At 42.2% G+C, this 19,067-nt stretch overlaps 1 protein-coding gene across 1 annotated transcript in view; it reads right to left on the bottom strand.

The window, feature by feature from the left end:
* The window catches only part of Tnn (tenascin N), a 90,475-nt gene extending 76,860 nt beyond the window's left edge, over positions 1-13,615 (bottom strand). Inside the window, exon 1 of the mRNA XM_048358101.1 lies at positions 13,580-13,615. Within this exon, the coding sequence (XP_048214058.1) occupies positions 13,580-13,589 (10 nt within the window). The 5' untranslated portion in view covers positions 13,590-13,615. The remainder of the gene's footprint in view (positions 1-13,579) is intronic.
* Between the last annotated feature and the right edge of the window lie 5,452 nt (positions 13,616-19,067).

Consider the following 19,067-nt stretch of genomic DNA (forward strand, 5'->3'; position numbering starts at 1 on the left):
GCACTATATTTTCTCAAGATTCTTATGGTAGCTTTCAAATGAGCCATGTGTGCCCATTGCCAGTGGCTGGCTCATGCTGGTAATCCTAGCTAAATGGAAGCCTGAGAATAGGAGAATCGTGGTGTAAGGCCAGTCCAGGCAGAAAAATCTGTGAGACCCCCCCTTCTCAACTCATAGTTTAGCACAATGGCGTATGCCTGTCATCCTAAGGCACACAGGAGGCTGAGGATTGGGAATATCATGCTTCTAGGATACCAGGACAGAAAAGTCCTAGAGACTCCATCTCAGTGGAGGGAAGCTGGAGTGGCACATGCCTGTGATCCCAACAATGAGAAAGCTAAAATTGCGAATTGTGGTCCAGGCTTGTGCCTTGGCTGGAAGCAAGTCCATTTGTCAAAAATAACCAGAAAAGGCATGAAATCAACAGTAGAGCTGCTGCTAGCAAGTACAAGGGCCCAAGTTCAAACACCAGTACCACCAAAATTAATAATAATAATGTATCACCAGAGTCAAGAACCTCTATCGTATACAGTAAGTCATTTAAACCAAGGAGGCAGGAAGAAATGACACAAGTAGATTTAACAATCACAAAATAGTTTTATAAAATTTACAAACCTAAACACTTATTAACCCACTAATGTTTTTATTCCATTTCCCTCAGAGCCCTGAAATAAATTGTATAAATATTTTTATCGATACAAAAGTCACATGTATAATTAATTCTTTTGAAGTATACTATAAGGTCATGCAGTCATTACGATTGTCTTATTTGAGAACAATCACATTTACTCAGAGACTCCACTCCTAAGCACAGCACCTCCGACTTGTTCTTCCCATGGCTTGCAAGAACTGCTAATCAGTTTCCTAGCTGTGTGGTTGACTTGTTTTGTATATTTCACAGAAATGGAATCCTAAATATGGCCTTTTATGACTGGCTTCTTTCACTTAGCAGCACTTTCAGTATTATACTGTTACAGGTTCTTTGTTCTTTTCAGGCCTGAATAATATTCCATTACGTAGTTATACCATGTTTTTTGTCTACCTATTCACCAAGTTATGGAAACATCAGTCCTTTTCAATTTGGGGCTACTACAAATAATTCTACTATGAATACTTTAGCACAAAGCCTGTGTGGATGTGTATTTTCTTTATTTACCTATATATAGAGTTGGTTATGAGGCCATAGAGCAATTCTATGTTCAACTTTTAAAGAAATTGCCATTCTTCCAAAGTGGCAGTTACATGTTACTTCCATATTCCAGTGTTCACAACACTTGTCTGTCTTTATCAGATTCACTTTAGTGGATGTGAAGTGGTTTCTTCTCATTCTGATTTACCTTTCTGTAAGATCAGTAATGCTAAGTGTCTTTGTATGTGCTTGTTGAGCATTTGTGTATCTTCTTTGAAGAAATGTTTATTTAAATCATTTGTCCAAAAGAGTTATTGCCAGGTATCAGCAGCTCCTGCCTGTAATACCAGATACTTAGGAGAGTGAGATCTGAGGATTGTGACTCAAAGCCAGCCTGGGCAGGAAAAGTCTGTGAGACTCTCATCTCCAATTAACCATCAAAGCGTCCAGATGTAGCAGAGTATTCATTCGCCTTGAGAAAAAAAAAAAAAAAAAAGCTCAGAGACAGCATCCAGAGCCTGAGTTCAAGCCCCAGAGCTGGCGTGTCTTTCACAAACACACACACACACACACACACTCGCACGTGCACATGCATGCATATCACCGCCTCCCTCCCAAAAAATGGTTGAGCTATCTGTCTTTCTATGTGGACTTGTAAGAATTCTTGTAAGAATTCTGAACTCTTGACAGAAATAGTATTTGCAAATACTTCCTTCATTTTTTAGACTATCTTTTCACTTTTGATAGTGTCCTTTGAAGTAGAACATGTTTCTTTTTTTTTATTTTTCTTCAGTCCAATTTCTTTTGCTATTTGCACTTTACATGTCATATATTAGAAATCATTGAATCATTCAAAGTCACAAGTTTTTAAAAATAGTTCTAGCTCTGACATGTAGGTCAACATTGCTGTGCTTGCCTGAGATATGTCTGCGATTTATTTCCTTATTGATGAAACAAACTGGGTCAGGGCATTTTTGTAATTAATTCTCATATCATCCCGGCCAATACAAATCTCTACACTTCGTATGAAAACTGCCCTTTGTATTATGAAACTAAGCACAAAGACTTAGGGATCTCAGTTTCCTCAAAAGAAGTGTTTCCAAACTTAGTAGCCAATGAGGCTTCTTCATGATCTGTGAAGAAACCTGCCCTCATGGCTGGTGGTGATGGAGGAAGTATGGTCATAAGATGAACTTCGTCACCACCTCTGGGTCCCTGGGCTTCTATGAGGACAAGTCATTTCTGCTGAAATGAGCTCCTCCTATGGGAACAACTGAGTTTCGGTAGTCTCATCCTCAGAAGGAAGACTGTGTTCATCCTCAGTGACAGTAGGAGATCTCCATGGTTCAGGAAGAAGAGGAAGGGGATGAGGCTGGACGTGGATGAAGGAGGCGCCCTGGCAGCTGTCCCCCTCAATGCTAAACCAGGGCTGCTGGGAAGCCAAGCCATGTGGGAAGCCTGTATTGGGCTTTCAAAAGGCAGAGAAGTGCACCTCTTCCCAGTTCTACATTTGGTGACACCACCTTGGTAGCTTAAAAATCACCTGCTGGGGAAATATTTATTTACACCATGGAAGTGGAAAAAGCATATCTTTGCCCCTGAGAGAGCACACTACTGGAACTTCCTTTTCTTTTTAAAGTTACCATCAGCTTATTATAAAAGGGAGATAGAGAAATTATTTACATGATCAAAGATGTCAGACATCCCTGGAATGGGCAGCTTCCCATAGTGCCATACTTCCCAAGAATGTCACCCTCCCTAAATAAGAAATAATCCTTGTCACCTAGAACTACTTTGGTGCCTCCATAGTCTGGGAGAAGAACTTTATCACCCACTTTCACACTAATCGACTGACTCCACCCTTTAGAGCCCAGTCCCATGGCCATTACTGTGGCTTGCAGTGTTGTTGTTTTTCCTTGAGACTTTTCTGGAAGCATAATGCCTCCTTTGGTTACAGTTTCAGCTGCACTCCTTTTGACTAACAGTCAAACCAAGGAAGAAACTTCCTAAATGTTTCTCCAGCTATGAGTCTCGCGGTAAGATTTTACGGTGGTTCTGAGGAGATTCCTCTACACAATGATGTTGTAACCTTCCTCAAACTTCAAGGATGGAAACACAAAGGCTAAAAGACACCAGCCCCAAGATGACTAACTCTGGCAAACCATAGGAAAATCCAATCATTTGTTCTTACCCATTGAGTTACAGTCTCCCAGCTCAAATGTTCTTGAGGCCACACTACTCATGCTAAAAATAAAAAACCCAAAGATCCAGGCATCAGTGGCTCACTCCTGTAGTCCTAGCTACTCAGGAGGGTCATGGTTCGAAGCTAGCCCAAGACTCTTATTTCCAATTAACCACCAAAAAGCCAGAAGTGGAACTGTGGCTCAAGTGGTAGAAAGCTAACCTTCAGCAAAAATACTTCAGAGTATCTTTGATTCTCCTTAATAGTCCATGTTTTGGGTTTCCCTTTGTTTTTTAATTGCTATTCTCTTTGGAGGGTAGGATTACAACAGGGCTAAACTGTGGCGATTGTTTGTTTCAGGCACGGGGAATGACGTGTTCTCCCTGTGGTCGCCCATCTGAGGCATCTGTGGTCTGGGAGATGAATCATGTAGAGAAGTCCCTTGTATGGCTGAAGGGCAGGGTCCCCACAGGGCACCCTTTGAAGGCAGACATCCCTCTGCCTGCCTCCTCCCAGCTTCTCCAGTTCCCCTGTCCTGAATCCAGACACAGCCATCTCACAAGCTCTCCTGTCTCCAACCCATCTGGTCAAGCCCTGGTTGAGGAAGGATTGAAAATTCATAGTGAACCCTCCTGGAATAGTTCAGACATTCTGAGTATGCAAAAAGGTACAGGGAAGAGTATTAAAAATAAATCAAATGTTATAGGCACTGTTAAAGATCCTATGTGGACTCTCCTCAGATTCCCTGCACTCCAAGACAGAAACATTTTCTTGAAAACGTGATTCTCATTCCAATGCAAGTCTTGATATTTTTACTTCATCTGTGTACATGCAAGCTTAAATACAGTTCTTTGATAGACTTTTTGTTTTCATATATTCTAACATTTTTTTGAGAGTAACAGCTTGAGAGGATTGCCCTCGACACATTGAAATGATACTTAAATCTTTGTATCCAGGGCTATCATGTTACAAAAATGATTTTAAAGTGGTTATGAGTTCATAATGTACTGATTGGCATGCATGGAACACAAGATGTTCTTACATAACTGGGTATTTGTGCTTCTCAATTAACTTTCTTTTTGGTATTTGAATATGCAGATGTGTTTCATTTCAATTTGGTCAAGTTTATCATCCTTTCCCTTTATTGTTTGTTCTCTTGGTAGCTTATTTGAGAAATATTTTCCTATCCTGAGGTCCTGAAGATAGTCATCTAAAAAGGTTTAAAACCACTTGTTTTAACACATTTAGGTCTATTATACATCTGGAATGTATTTTAGTCCAGGATAAAGAAAATACACTGCCAGGCACCAATGGCTCATGCCTGTAATCCTATCTACTCAGGAAACTGACATCTAAGGACCATGGTTCAAAGCCAGCCTGGACAGAAAAGTCCATGAGAGTTTTTATCTCCAATTAACCCACAAAAATCCAGAAGTAGAGCTCAAATGGCAGAGTGCCAGCCTTAAGTAAGAAAGCTAAGCAAGAGTGTCCTGACCCTGGATTCAAGCCCGAGTACCAGCATACACACACACACACACACACACACACACACACACACACAGAGAGAGAGAGAGAGAGAGAGAGAGAGAGAGAGAGAGAGAGAGAACTCATTTTTTAATTTTCTCTATATGGATATCTAGATTCAATAAATGGTGCTAACATCTAGATAACCACACAAGAAGAACACAAGCCCTTCCAGTAAGCCAGATCGTCTCCCAGGTAACAAGTTTTTGTGCATGTCAAGATTCTCTGTCAGTCTGCTGATCTGTTTGGTTATCTTCTACTGATTCACTCTGCCTTAATTATTTTATTTTACACTGTCTTTACATACTATGGGACATGTCCCATCATCTCAGTCTTTTCTTCAGATTTTTTTGACCTTTGTTCAGTCAATATAAACTTGCATTCAGTTTGCCAAATTATCTGGAAAAAAAAATTTACTGAGATTTGGTTGGGCTAGTCCTCAATTTCCAGTTTAATTTAGAAAATGGTATGGAATAGAGAATGTTTCCCCAAATCCATATGTTAAAGTTCTAACTCCCAATCTCAGAAAGTTTCAGTAGGTCAGTGGGGTGGATAGGTTCTGATTCACTGTGACTGGTATTCTTGTAAGGCGAGGAGATTACAGTGTAGGCAAGCATATAGAAAAGACCCACAAAGAGCAAGCAGGCAGCTGGCCTTCCAGAGGCTAAGGAAAGGAATTGTAGAATAAGCCAACTCAGCTAATACCTAGCTCCTGAACTTCCAGCTTCTGTGGCTTAGGTCATGGCCTGAAATATAGGTTTAATATCCTTTATCTGAAATTCTTGGGGTCAAGGGTATTTCCAGTGGATGTGCTTTTTTTTCTCAATATTTCCACACTTTACCAGTTGAACATTTTTAATCTGAACATCCTAACACCAAAATACTCTAAAATCTGAAATGTGGGCATTATCACCTAAGGGCTTTCAAAGTTCCAGATTCTGGATTATTTTGAATTTTAGACTTTCAGGTCGGAAATACTTAATCTGTATCTTGTTATGGTATGCAGAATATAGAACATAGATACAGTCATAAGATGGATCTCTCCTCTCTACAAATGTGGGCATCTATTACTTTCTATTTTTAATCAACATAGCTTTATAATCTTTTCCATGGGAATTTCACATGTCTTCTGTCAGAGTTACTCTAACAAAAGTGCTTTATATTTTTGTTTTCATTCTCTCATTAATTCCCATCATTTCTCCTTAAATTGTTATGCATTTCTCCATAAACAATTGTATTATCTGAAAATGACAGATCGCTTCCCTTCTTTTTCAATTCTTCTATTTTGTGACAGGCTAGTATTCTTTTTTTTTTTTTTTTGGCCAGTCCTGGGCCTTGGACTCAGGGCCTGAGCACTGTCCCTGGCTTCTTCCCGCTCAAGGCTAGCACTCTGCCACTTGAGCCACAGTGCCGCTTCTGGCCGTTTTCTGTATATGTGGTGCTGGGGAATCGAACCTAGGGCCTCGTGTATCCGAGGCAGGCACTCTTGCCACTAGGCTATATCCCCAGCCCCTAGTATTCTTTTGATCTTGATCTTCAAGATCTTTTTTCAAAGTTTCAAGGTCACTTGTTTTTCTGAAGGAGTTTTTACCACCAGGCATATTCAACAGATGCTTAGAAAGCCCACCTCCGTTTGTTGTTGTTGTTGTTATTGCTGTTATTCTTCTTCTTTCTCTTTTCTGTGTTTTTTTTTCATTTTATTCTCCTTTCTTTACCCTATTTCAAAAATAGGGTAAGGTTTTAAATAGGTTTTAAGGTTAAATCCTGAGCTCACAATTCTTCTGCCTCAGCCTACCAAGTGCTAACCATGTACCATCTAATAGTCCATCATCCCCTTTCTTTGACCCTCTTTCATGCCTATCTTCCATTATAACTTGTCTGTTCTACAAACAGTGTAAATCAATGTGGGAGTTCACACTGTGATGTTAGTCATGTATCAGAATAGCACACTGGAATTTTGGGAAAGCCCCATCTCCCAGAAACTCATTGTTACCCTCAGATCTCAGCAGGCCTGCTGGCCTTGGTAACATTCATGCCAGGGCCACTGGAGTTGGATGTGGGACTGGGGAATGAATTGCTTCACCTTTTCCATAAGATCCACTCGACATTGAAATCACTGATTGTATTCTCTGGGAGAGTGGAAGCTGCCACCCTTGGTCCCCATACTATCCTAATACTTAGTATCATACCTGGTACCTGCTAAATACTTAGCAAACAGGCATAGGTTTCTAGTCACTTTCTTCATTTAATCTCTTCGAGGCTTAATGAAGCTCTACACTCAAAATAGATGGCTAATAAATATTGGTGAGCTCTTCAAGGAGTGATTGTGTGACAGCCTGAGTGCTAATATCTTCAGTGAGCAGAGTCACTGACAGATATTCACCTGTCTTGTAATTCTTCGCTGTGTTTGTGTGGTTGCACACACTCTTAACAAATCATTGTAGAATGAACCCACAGAACTATGTCTACTTACTCTTTGATAAAGGAGCTAAAAAAAAAAATAGGATGGAAGAAAGATAGCCTCTTTAACAAATAGTGCTGGCAAAACTGGTTCAACACATGCAACAAACTAAAACTAGATCCTTATATATCACCCTGCACCAAAATCAATTCCAAATGGATCAAAGACCTTGAAATTAAAACAGATACCCTGAAAACACTAAAGGAAGGAGTAGGAGAAACACTTGGGCTCCTTGGCACAGGACGGAACTTCCTTAACAAAGACCCAGAAATGCGACAAATCAAAGAAAGGATGGACAAATGGCACTGCATATAACTGCAGAGCTTCTGCAGGGCAAAGGACATAGCTCACAAGATAATCAGAAAGCCCACAGATTGGGAAAAGATCTTTACCGGTCATACAATGGACAAAGGCCTCATATCTAAAATATATGCAAAACTAAAACAATTACATTCCTCCAAAACAAAAACGCAAAGAACTGATATCCCCATCAAAAAGTGGGCTAAAGGGGCTGGGGATATGGCCTAGTGGCAAGAAAGCCTGCCTCATATACATGAGGCCCTGGGTTCGATTCCCCAGCACCACATATACAGAAAACGGCCGGAAGTGGCGCTGTGGCTCAAGTGGCAGAGTGCTAGCCTTGAGCAAAAGGAAGCCAGGGACAGTGCTCAGGCCCTGAGTCCAAGGCCCAGGACTGGCCAAAAAAAAAAAAAAAAAAGTGGGCTAAAGACTTAAAAAGAGACTTCTTTGATGAGGAAATGAGAATGGCCAAGAGACATATGAAAAAGTGCTCTACATCACTGGCCATAAAAGAAATGCAAATCAAAACAACTTTGAGATTCCATCTCACCCCAGTAAGAATGTCCTATATCAAGAAAACTAACAATGACAAATGTTGGAGGGGATGTGGCCAAAAGGGAACCCTACTTCCTTGTTGGTGGGAATGTAAACTGGTTCAGCCACTCTGGAAAGTGGTATGGAGATTCCTCAGAAGGCTAAACATAGAGCTCCCCTATGACGCAGCAGCCCCACTTTTGGGCATCTACCCAAAAGACCACAAACAAGAACACACTAAAGCCACCAGCACAACAATGTTCATCGCAGCACAATTTGTCATAGCTAGAATTTGGAACCAACCCAGATGCCCCTCAGTAGACGAATGGATCAGGAAAATGTGGTACATATACACAATGGAATGTTATGCCTCTATCAGAAGGAATGGCATTGCCCCATTTGTAAAGAAATGGAAGGACTTGGAAAAAATTATACTAAGTGAAGTGAGCCAGACCCAAAGAAACATGGACTCTATGGTCTCCCTCATAGGGAATAATTAGCACAGGTTTAGGCTAGTCACAGCAGAGAATCACAAGAGCCCAAGAGCAATACCCTTATGAACACAAAAGATGATGCTAAGTGAAATAAACTCCGTTATGGAAACGACTGTTATATCACTGTTGTAATTGCTTTCAACATGCGGTGTGAAACCGTAGCTTCTATTATGGATGATCCTCTTGTATGCCCTTCCTGTGGTTGTACCTTCACTATCTCTGTATCTTATCTGAATACATTGGAAACAGTGTATACAGGTATTAGAACTAGGAAACTGTAAGGGAATACCAAAATCGAGAGACACAGGGTAAAAAAGACAAACGATTACAAAAGCAATACTTGCAAAACTGTTTAGTGTAAATCTACTGAACAACTCATGGGGAGAAAGGGAAAGGGGAGGGGGGAGGGGGAATGAAGGAGGAGGTAACAAACAGTACAAGAAATGTATCCAATGCCTAAAGTATGAAACTAACCGCTCTGTATATCAGTTTGACAATAAAAATAAATAAATTAAATTTAAAAAATTAAAAAAGAGGTAAATATGACCATCAAAAAAAAAATCATTGGGGCTGGGAATATGGCCTAGTGGCAAGAGTGCTTGCTTCCTACACATGAAGCTCTCCATTCGATTCCCCAGCACCACATATATGGAAAACGGCCAGAAGGGGCGCTATGGCTCAGGTGGCAGAGTGCTAGCCTTGAGCGGGAAGAAGCCAGGGATGATGCGCAGGCCCTGAGTCCAAGGCCCAGGACTGGCAAAAAAAAAAACCATTGTAGAGGAGAGTTTAATCACACACACACACACACACACACACACACACACACACACACACACACACACAACAATACAGCTCCTCTCACTAAAATGTCCTGCCTAAAGTAACCAAGCATTGGATGTCCCTATCTTTCTCAGTTGCTCAGAGGCAACAAGTATGTATTAAGGAAGTAAGTGGGCAAGGCACTGTGTCAGGTATAAAGGTAAAAAATGGTGTACGATGCAAGTGTGGCCAGTGAGGGAGTTTGTTTTGTGAGGCTTTAGGAGAAAAGAGCCAGACTCAGAAGAAGGAAATGGACAAGGGCACAGACGTCTGCGATCCAGAGCTTCAGGAACCGCAAGAAATGAACATTGATGATCCAGCAGCCTGCAGCCTTGGGGTAGATAACCTTCCAAGGTACCTCCACAGCCAGAGGGGGGTCAACTCAGGCGAATGCCTCTTTTTGGTGGGAGCCAACAGGAAGCACAGCCAGCAAAGGATTCTGGGAAATGTAGTTCTCTGGCTTTCAGCCCTCAAGATAAAGGTAGAGTAGGGAAGGAATGACTTAAGACTGTCCACAGACAATTCAGCACAAAATATTTCTATGTGTAAGTTTACAAAAACCAATTCTAAGGGATCAGATCTTTACTGAGAATCTGATATACAACAATACAAGCAGTAAGGAAGCATAGGTCTTATGAAAATTGGAGCCCTGAAGAAAAAAGCTTTTGGTAGTAGCAGAAGCTAAGTCAAGCCTTGGTCAATGAAGTAATGAAAAAGAGCAAGAGCACATGGAGGTGGGTACTCATGCATTTGTTCGCTTCTATTCAGCAAACCTATCACCACTAAGTGTTAGGGTAGACAGTTTTTAAGAAAAAAAAATAACATGATTAGGGTTTTAGGGCAGGAAGAGCAGTTCAAAAATGGATATGCATTTAGACAAAGACATGAACATCAATTTTAACTTCTTGACTCGGGTGGTAATGTTAAATATTTTCTTTTCTATATCTCAGTATTTTTCAGTACCCTATCATGAGTATACATTACACCCTTCAAGAATTAAAAAAAAAATTAAGGGCTGGAAATATGGCTTAGTGTTAGAGTGCTTGCCTAGCATGCATGAAGCCCTGGGTTCAATTCCTCAGTATCACATAAACAGAAAAGGCCAGAAGTGGTGCTGTGGCTCAAGTGGTAGAGTGTTAGTTAGCCTTGAGCAGAAGAAGCTTTGGGACAGTGCCCGGGCCCTGAGTTCAAGCCCCAGGACTGGAGATATAGATATAGACATAGATATAGATATTATACAAATTTTCTGAGGAAGAAGATAGAAAGTTCAAACTTGTAACAGTGTTGAAGTGTTCATCACATAATTTGTGGTTTGATGTTTCTCTGACCTAGATGTTTTATCCTTCCCTTCACCTTTTCATTTTTGGCTTAGGTGCTTTCCATGTAGCTCTTGGTTCTCAATAAGCACTTCCCTTCACCAAAAGACTATTCTCTCAGGTCAGCTGTCAATCTTGCAAGTAGAGGATGGCTTTCTCAACAGAATGTAAGCCCTGTGAGGACAGGTTCACCTGCTGTTTCCCTGGCACAGTAGCCACTACATAAATATTGTTATTATGAATCAATAATGGCTTTAAACCACATATCTCTAGAGATGGGGGAACTAGTAAGAAGTCAGCTAAATGCCTCAACTGAAGAGCAGGAAAAGTGATGAGGAAAACAGTCATGGAGATGTTACAGAATAGAAATCTATAGAACCTAACAACTACTTGGATCCATTTAATAAAAAGAAGAGATATAGAGTGTGTTTTTGTATTAAGAGACTTGCTGATAAGTTAAATGTAGGAATGACAGTAAGACACTGAGATTAAGAAGGCTTCTAGAGTTTGGGCCTGAGGAGCAGGCATATGATGAAGCAGTTTTCTGAAGAGAGAGAAGGCAGCTGTATGTGGTGGGGGGGGGAGGTTTAAAGACCTCCAAATTTTGGATGAGTACTAAGGGGGCGGGGGTGTTGGGAACATGGCTAAAGTGGTAGAGCCCCTGCTAGCATCCAAGTTGAGACCTAGCAGTGATTTTTTTCAAGAGGAAGGAAGGAGTGGGGAGAAATCTCTGTGTGGCGAATCCCAGGTTCTGGTTTATGGTCATTCTCTTAATCTGGAAGTGGACCAATTTTCAAAGAAAATGTGAATACACACACACACACACACACACACACACACACACACACACACACACACACGTATGTTCAGGAGCATCCACCGAGACATCAATGAGAAAAGGACTTCTGGATGGAGAAAGGAGATAGAGACATAGTGGTGTAGGCTGAATCTATCAGAGTAAATGAGAGCATGTGTAAAATTAGAAGGGTGAAAAGCCAACATCTGAACACTTCAGAGATTGATTATTTCTTTTGAAAAAGAGGTATCCAAAAAGGAGGCTGAAGGTAAGAATATCAGGAAATTCTATTTTTAAAAATGAGCCATTCAGGGGCTGGGGATATAGCCTAGTGGCAAGAGTGCCTGACTCGGATACACGAGGCCCTAGGTTCGATTCCCCAGCACCACATATACAGAAAACGGCCAGAAGCGGCGCTGTGGCTCAAGTGGCAGAGTGCTAGCCTTGAGCGGGAAGAAGCCAGGGACAGTGCTCAGGCCCTGAGTCCAAGGCCCAGGACTGGCCAAAAAAAAAAAAAAAAAAAAAAAATGAGCCATTCTAAGCAAAACAAGAATTCTAAGAAGTAAGTCTACATTGGAGTGGCAGAGGGGGAGCCAGTTTTTGGAGGTCCTCTATACCCAGCCCCTTCATGATCAGTACTGATGATAAATGCTATAGATATACTGGCTCTTATGAATGTAATTTCCTGTCCTGGGAGAGGAATTGAGAAACAATATGCATCAGTCAAGACTCCAAGAACCCAAGACTTGAAGAGAGATTATAGTAAGTGGCTTTTTAAGAATATATTTCTCGCAAGGCACCAGTCGCTCACACCTGTAATTCTAGCCAGTCAGGAGGCTGAGATATGAGGATCATGGTTTGAAGCCAGCCTTGGCAGAAAAGTCCCCATGGGACTCTTATCTCCAAATAACCACTCAAAAACCAGAAGGGGAGCTCTAGCCTTGAGCAAAAGAGCTCAGAGACAGTGCCCAGGCCCTGAGTTAAAGCCCCAAAACTGAAAAAGAAGAAGAGGAAGAAGAAGGAGAAGGAGAAGGAGAAGGAGAAGGAGAAGGAGAAAGAGAAGGAGAAGGAGAAGGAGGAGGAGAAAAAATGTCTCCCTAAGACCAGCACACACACACAAACACACACACATGCATACACACACACACACATACACACACACACACACAGAATATATTTCTCAAGTCAGGCAAAAGGTCTCATGGCTATGATCCTAGATGCTTAGGAGGCTGAGATCTGAGGATTGCAGTTCAAAGCCAGCCCGTACAGGAAAATCTGTGAGACTCATCTCCAAATAACCAGCAGAAAGCTGGAGTGGAGGTGTGGCTCAAGTAGCAGAGTGCCAAGTGAAATCTCAAGGTCCAGAATGAAAGCTCCAGTACCAGAAAAAAAAATATTACTCATGAAAATATATGCCATCTGAACCAAATCACCACTAAGTTGAATAAAGTGGAGAGTAAAACCCAGAATATCAAGGTCTGTCATTATTTTTTCTTGGTTCTCATAACCAGCCTCTTGGCAATGACAAAGGACAAAAAAAATCCCCAAGAATCCCGCTGGCCTAGTCAAGTCCAAAACTAACTATCTTATCCAACCACCACTCAGACAAGCTTCTGTCATGTAGCCTTGGCGCCACATGGACCAGGGGGCATTCAATTTAGGTTCTAGAAGGGGCCATCCAGAAAGAGCAGAAAAAAGTCTACCTTTCCATTACAATGTTCCAGGAAAGGAAGGAAGGAAGGAAGGAAGGAAGGAAGGAAGGAAGGAAGGAAGGAAGGAAGGAAGGAAGGAAGGAAGGAAGGAAGGAAGGAAAAGGGAAGAGAGGGGAGGGAGGGAGAGAAGGAAGGAAGGAAGGAAGGAAGGAAAAAGAAGGAAAGAAAGAAAGAAAGAAAGAAAGAAAGAAAGAAAGAAAGAAAGAAAGAAAGAAAGAAAGAAAGAAAGAAAGAAAGAAAGAAAGAAAGAAGAAAATGGCCTCAGGCAGGCAGAAAGCAGACATCATGACTCTTAAACATTGGCAGCCTTACCTTGTACCATGTTCCTGTGGTCTGGGGTGATGTTTAAAGCTAAGCTTCAGAAACAATTATAAATGAAGGGTCTGGTTAAGCAAAGCCACAACAGGAGACAGTGATGAGCTGACTCTTTGCAGAAGGCTTTGGCGTGCATGGTGAGTGTTCAGAGTTGGCTGGGTGAAGCCACAGCAGGAGATGCCTCAGTGGCTGGCACGTGTTGGGGAGTGTGCATGTCCCAGGAGGATGTGCCTCTCTGTGTGGACTGGGAGATGAACAGTGACTCAGACCAACCTAAAGCTGGTTAGTAATGGGCCATGTGCTGATGAACGTCTACATTGAGACTGCTTGGCATATGCACTTAGCAAGACACAGATTGTGTTGGTTGATTTCAGAAAGTCCTAAAGTTCCAGCCACTGAATAAAGCCAAAAGATGCAGAGGCTCAATTGAAGAGATTTCCTGTCCTCCTCACTAAAGAAATGTCTGACTCTGGGAACCCTGCTTAGGACCCCAAGAGGGAAGAAAAGGGAAGAAAGGATAAGATCAACATAGTTGATTATAAAGTTATTCTATCAAAGCTTTGGCCATCTCTCTCTCTCTCTCTCTCTCTCTCTCTCTCTCTCTCTCTCTCTCTCTCTCTCTCCACTTTCACCTTCTGCTTGCTTCTTCTCAGTGAAAGGTGACTTCTTAGGCATAAGTCTAATGAAGAGGAGAGAAACCACCCCAGAGGATGCTGAGTGAGTAGCTAACCCTCTTGTGGCTGAGCCCACTAGGCTTCCTTGTTATACTCCTCCTTTCTCTTGGCCCAGGAGGGAGGCCAGTGTGTTCTGTGGAGTAAATGAGGCAAAACCAACCAAGGGAAGGCCCCAGGTGAGCAGGAAGGGTCAAGCATAGCGTTGACTCCTACCATGAGTTCTAAGGTAATAGTATTGGTGCCAGGGAGAGAGAAGATATACAGCCAAGAGACGATCTCCGCGGGTCCCGCTGCTGTCTGTCTCCAGCAAACACACAGAGCTCTGGGCACCCTGCCAGGAGCTGCTACCTGGGAAGAAGTGGTTTCGAGCACATAGAGCTCCAAGGGCTTCTGGATAAGCAGACCATTACAAAGTCTGTTAGTGTAGTTAGTGCTGGAGGTGAGCACAGGTCTTGGAGAAAATCTCATCCTAAACAAGACAAGTATAGGTAGTTGGAAGATAGGAAAAAAAAATATTTTGTGCGTGTATATCCACATACACATAGGACATACTCCACAGTCCCTGTATAGTATTTTGCATGTGCATAAGAAAGGCTCTTGGAGTGGATACAAAAATTACTTTTTCTACTCCTTAACTACCCGTGGGGTGGGGGGTGTATGAGTGCCACTACTGGGGCTTGAACTCAGGGCCAGGAAGCTATCCTTAAACATTTTCTGCTTAAGGCTGGTGGTCAGCTTGAGCCATAACTCCATTTTTGGCACTTTGATTGGAGATAAAAGTCTCACAGATTATCCTTCCTGAGCTGGTTTGGGATTGCTATCCTCTGATCTCAGCCCCCTGAGTAGCTAGGATTATATGTGTGAGCCACCAGTGCTCAGTTTTATTCCTTTACTGTTTGCCTAACTCATCCTCCTCTTTCTTTTCCTTTGTTGGGCATGATCTGGGAGTTGTAATCTGGAGTAACAACTAGTAAATTGAATGTCAACTGAACACAAACACTGTCATTTTATGCCATGAAGCAATGCTTTAAGGGAGGATACTGGTGACCTATAGTTAGAAAGGGAAGTCATTGTCAGGATAATCATCAAAGAGTTTATTTGAGTTGTCACTGTGCACTGGGGGATGGAAGTCTAAAATATGCTGAGTCCTTTAATCCTCATGAAGACTGCTCAGGTGGGCAGTGTTACAGGTGAGGACTCCACTGCACAGAGGTGCTGAAACTTGCTCAACATCACCAGGCAAGGAAACAATGGGACTAAGTCCATCTAGCTCTAGAGTTTGCACCTCCAAGTGCATCCCATACTTGGGACTGAAAACTAGGGCAAATACATCCTCCTTTTCCACCGTAATATGTTAGGCCCAACCCTTTTTAAACTATGTAATTTCTACCGGCTTGTTGTTTTTCCCCTAAGGCCTCTGTTTGCTGGCAGGGATTCACAGGTCCTCAATTCAAAAAGGTTTGTTGAATGTCACTTTTGCCTAGCTTTTCATGCCAGTGGTAATATGTGCCATTAAAGAAAATGTTAGACTCTGAAACTGATCATTTTCTTGACCAGATAGGAGGGTTAGAGACAAGTCGAGGTCCTCCTAAACGCTGACAACATTAGGTGAGTTCGGCCTGGGAGCTAGGAGAGACTGCAGTGGGAGCATTTGCTTTCTTGGTGCCTGGTGAATACACATGTTGGTCTTGTCATCTGGAAAATGGAGCTGAGATGTTTCTACCTCATTGTAAATCTTGCACTCAGCAAGATTCACAAACCTATGTCTGTGTCTGAGAGGTCTGGGTTCTCTTAAAAGAAACACAGATCACCACAACTTATCCAAATAATATTGTTAGTCAGGACTAGGGTCAATCATCTTTGATTCTTCCCAGTGTTGATGCCAACATTAATCAGATCCTAGCCTTGTTACTGCAGAGGACTAGCTAAATGAAAGGCTAACTGACTAAAGCAGGAGGAGAGAAAGAATTGTGTGCCAGGAGTGACTGGGAACCAGGGCCATCCCACCCAGAGGAATGTACCCCACAGCGGAGAAGCCACCCGTTGCTCATCTTCATTACATCAGCTTTTCCAACTGGGTCACCCTTCCCTCTCCTTGCTGCAGGATGCCCCTCTCCTGCCAGAAGCCGACCCCTGCATTTCCCGAGTGAGGTTTTGTGCAGAATCCTGTATTAAATCAGAGTGAGACACAACACAGTCTGGTGTTAAACCTTCAAAGACAGACTTCACATGTAGGAGAAGACAGGTCGCATGTCTACTTTGCTGATACGTGTAATTTGTAAGATTATACCAAATATCATTTAAATGCTACTAATTCTTTCTACAAATATTTATTGAGTTCATATTATGTACCAGGGCTGTTTCTGTGAACTGGGGATAAATAAGCTCATTAGCAACATGGTCACCATTACCACCACCATCATCATCATCATCACCATCATCCCTATCATTCTATGAGAGGTGATTGAATAAGTGAGAGTTTATATTCTTCATGTATGTTTTAAGGGTTTCTCACAACTGTATAGGATACTAATGAGCATTGAGAAGACAGGGCCTGCAGCTTGTAACCTATAGAGATAGAGAAATTTAAGTTGTTACCATTGTATTTTTTCTCCTCTCCTTCAAATTCTTATATATATCTATATCTACATATAGAGATATGTAGACATATAGATATATATCTATCTATAGATAGATAGATCCCTATCTGTATCTATCTACCTATATCTATCTATCATCTATCTATTTATCATCTCAGAGATGTAAAGAGTAATAGGTCACTATGAATTCCATCCAAAGAAGTAAAACAAAATCTCAAATGAAAACAAGGAGAACTTAGTGTTGTAACATTCTTGATGATAAGGGGCCCATTAAAGGCTAATTGTGTACAGTGCACAGTGAGACAGTGTTATGCATGAGCCCACCCTCAGAGACAGCTAGGAAACAGCAATACAGATTATATTAGTTCTTTAAGACAGCACAGAACAGAGGACAAGGATGAGATCTAGAAATGTACTTGTTGGGTTTTTGTTTTGTGCTGGTATTTGGGCTTTAACTCAGGACTAGGACACTGCCCCTTAACTTTTTTACTCAAAGAAGTACTCTACCACTGTTACCACAGTTCCACTTTCAACTTTTTGGTGATTACTTGGAGATAAGTATCTCACAGATTTTCCTGTTTAGGGTGACTACAAGCCACAATCCTCAAATCTCAGCCTCCTGCATAGCTAGGATTACAGGTGTGAGCCACCAGTACCCAGCTTAGAAATGCAAGTTTTAGTTTCCTTTTCTAAAATAAAGCAAAGCAAGATGCAAACTCAGCTGGCTTTGAATAACAACTGATAACCAGGCAGGAGACTAGGCATATCTAGGGGTGTTTCTTTTACCCCAACCAAAGTTAGCCTGGAGATTGGGGAAGAACTTAAAGGTCACTGCAGATGTTTCTGGTCCCCAGGAGTCAGCTATGAAGATGTCTTTGACAAACATAGGATGTAAGGGGAGCCATTTCTCCCTTGCTCCCTCTCAGACCCCTGAATGGGCTGTGGGCATAAGGACATAGGATGCATCTGCTGCTCTGTGGTTCCTAGGAGGCCTTCAGGAAAAGGACATCTGCCTTGGGCTAACTCATCATCAGGACTCATCCTGTGGCTTTGCAGATGTTTTCTACCCTTGGATCCCACTAACTTAGGGCTCTTTGCAAAAAAAAAAAAAAAACAAAAAACATTGTTCCTTTCTTAAGCTAAATTGATGTTCTTAAGCTAAATTACTAACATTTTGTGTTTTCATTAGAGTTTAGAATTTGAGGTGGGGGGAATCAGGAAAAGGGGGAACTGCGAGAGAAGAAAAAAACAGGAAAAGAATATGGAAGAAAGAAAAAGCTGCTCTCCTATCCAGTGTTTATCCACCCCCCCATCACCCCCAATGAAAATCCATTAAGAGCATCACAAATCACAAGGTGACACCTTGTCCCTACAACCACACAAAACATTTTGTTTCAGCCTGGGCCACAGCAGCTGGAGGCAAGTGCCTGGAAAAGCACTGAGTCAGAGCCGCAGCATTCACGGGTAGACTTCCCTGGGGTCAGAGGGAACAGAGCAGAAGTGAGCATTCATTTTCCTGCAGAGGCAGCAGGAAGAAGGCTACTGCTGTCCTGGGGCTCCACTGAGGCCCAAGATCTGGAATGCACAAGGCCAGGGAGATGACGGAAGGCTCTCTGAGCAGTGCAGAGAAGTGCTTGCTTTCAGCTGATGACTAGGCTTGGTCACTGGCACACAGGGTTTGCTGGGTGCTGGCTCTGTGGCAGGCAGCATGGAGCCTCCTAGCTATCCTCTGAATGTTTCTTTTGTATCAGAGGGACAGCCATGTGCTTTATGGCTGTGTTCCCGAAAGGTGATGAAAGCCTCTTACTCTTCTGATTGTCCTCTTGATGATATTTTTGTTCTTTTATCTCTGACAGACACAACGTATGTAGGCTATCCTCATCATCATTGCAAGTATGGTTTTTGCTGTGCTTGGCAAATAGGAGCCAACTTTCTTCTAAAGTACTAGGCCAGCAAAGCCCAGGGAAAATAAAGGCAGACTTCTGTGTTAGTAAAGTCCTTTACCATTCAGATTGGCAAGGTCGCAGGTAAGACTGGATAATTTCAATTCAAGACATTTCTCTGAAGCCCAGCACTGGTGGCTCAGGTTTGTTGTCCTAGCTATTCAAGAGGCTGAGTCTCTGAGGATGGTGGTTCAAAGCCAGCCCAGCCAGGCAGAAAAGTCCATGAGACTCCTACCTCAAAATACCCTCACACCAGACATGGAGCTAT

Source organism: Perognathus longimembris, chromosome 11 (genome assembly GCF_023159225.1).
Source record: "Perognathus longimembris pacificus isolate PPM17 chromosome 11, ASM2315922v1, whole genome shotgun sequence".
Taxonomy (NCBI): domain Eukaryota; kingdom Metazoa; phylum Chordata; class Mammalia; order Rodentia; family Heteromyidae; genus Perognathus; species Perognathus longimembris.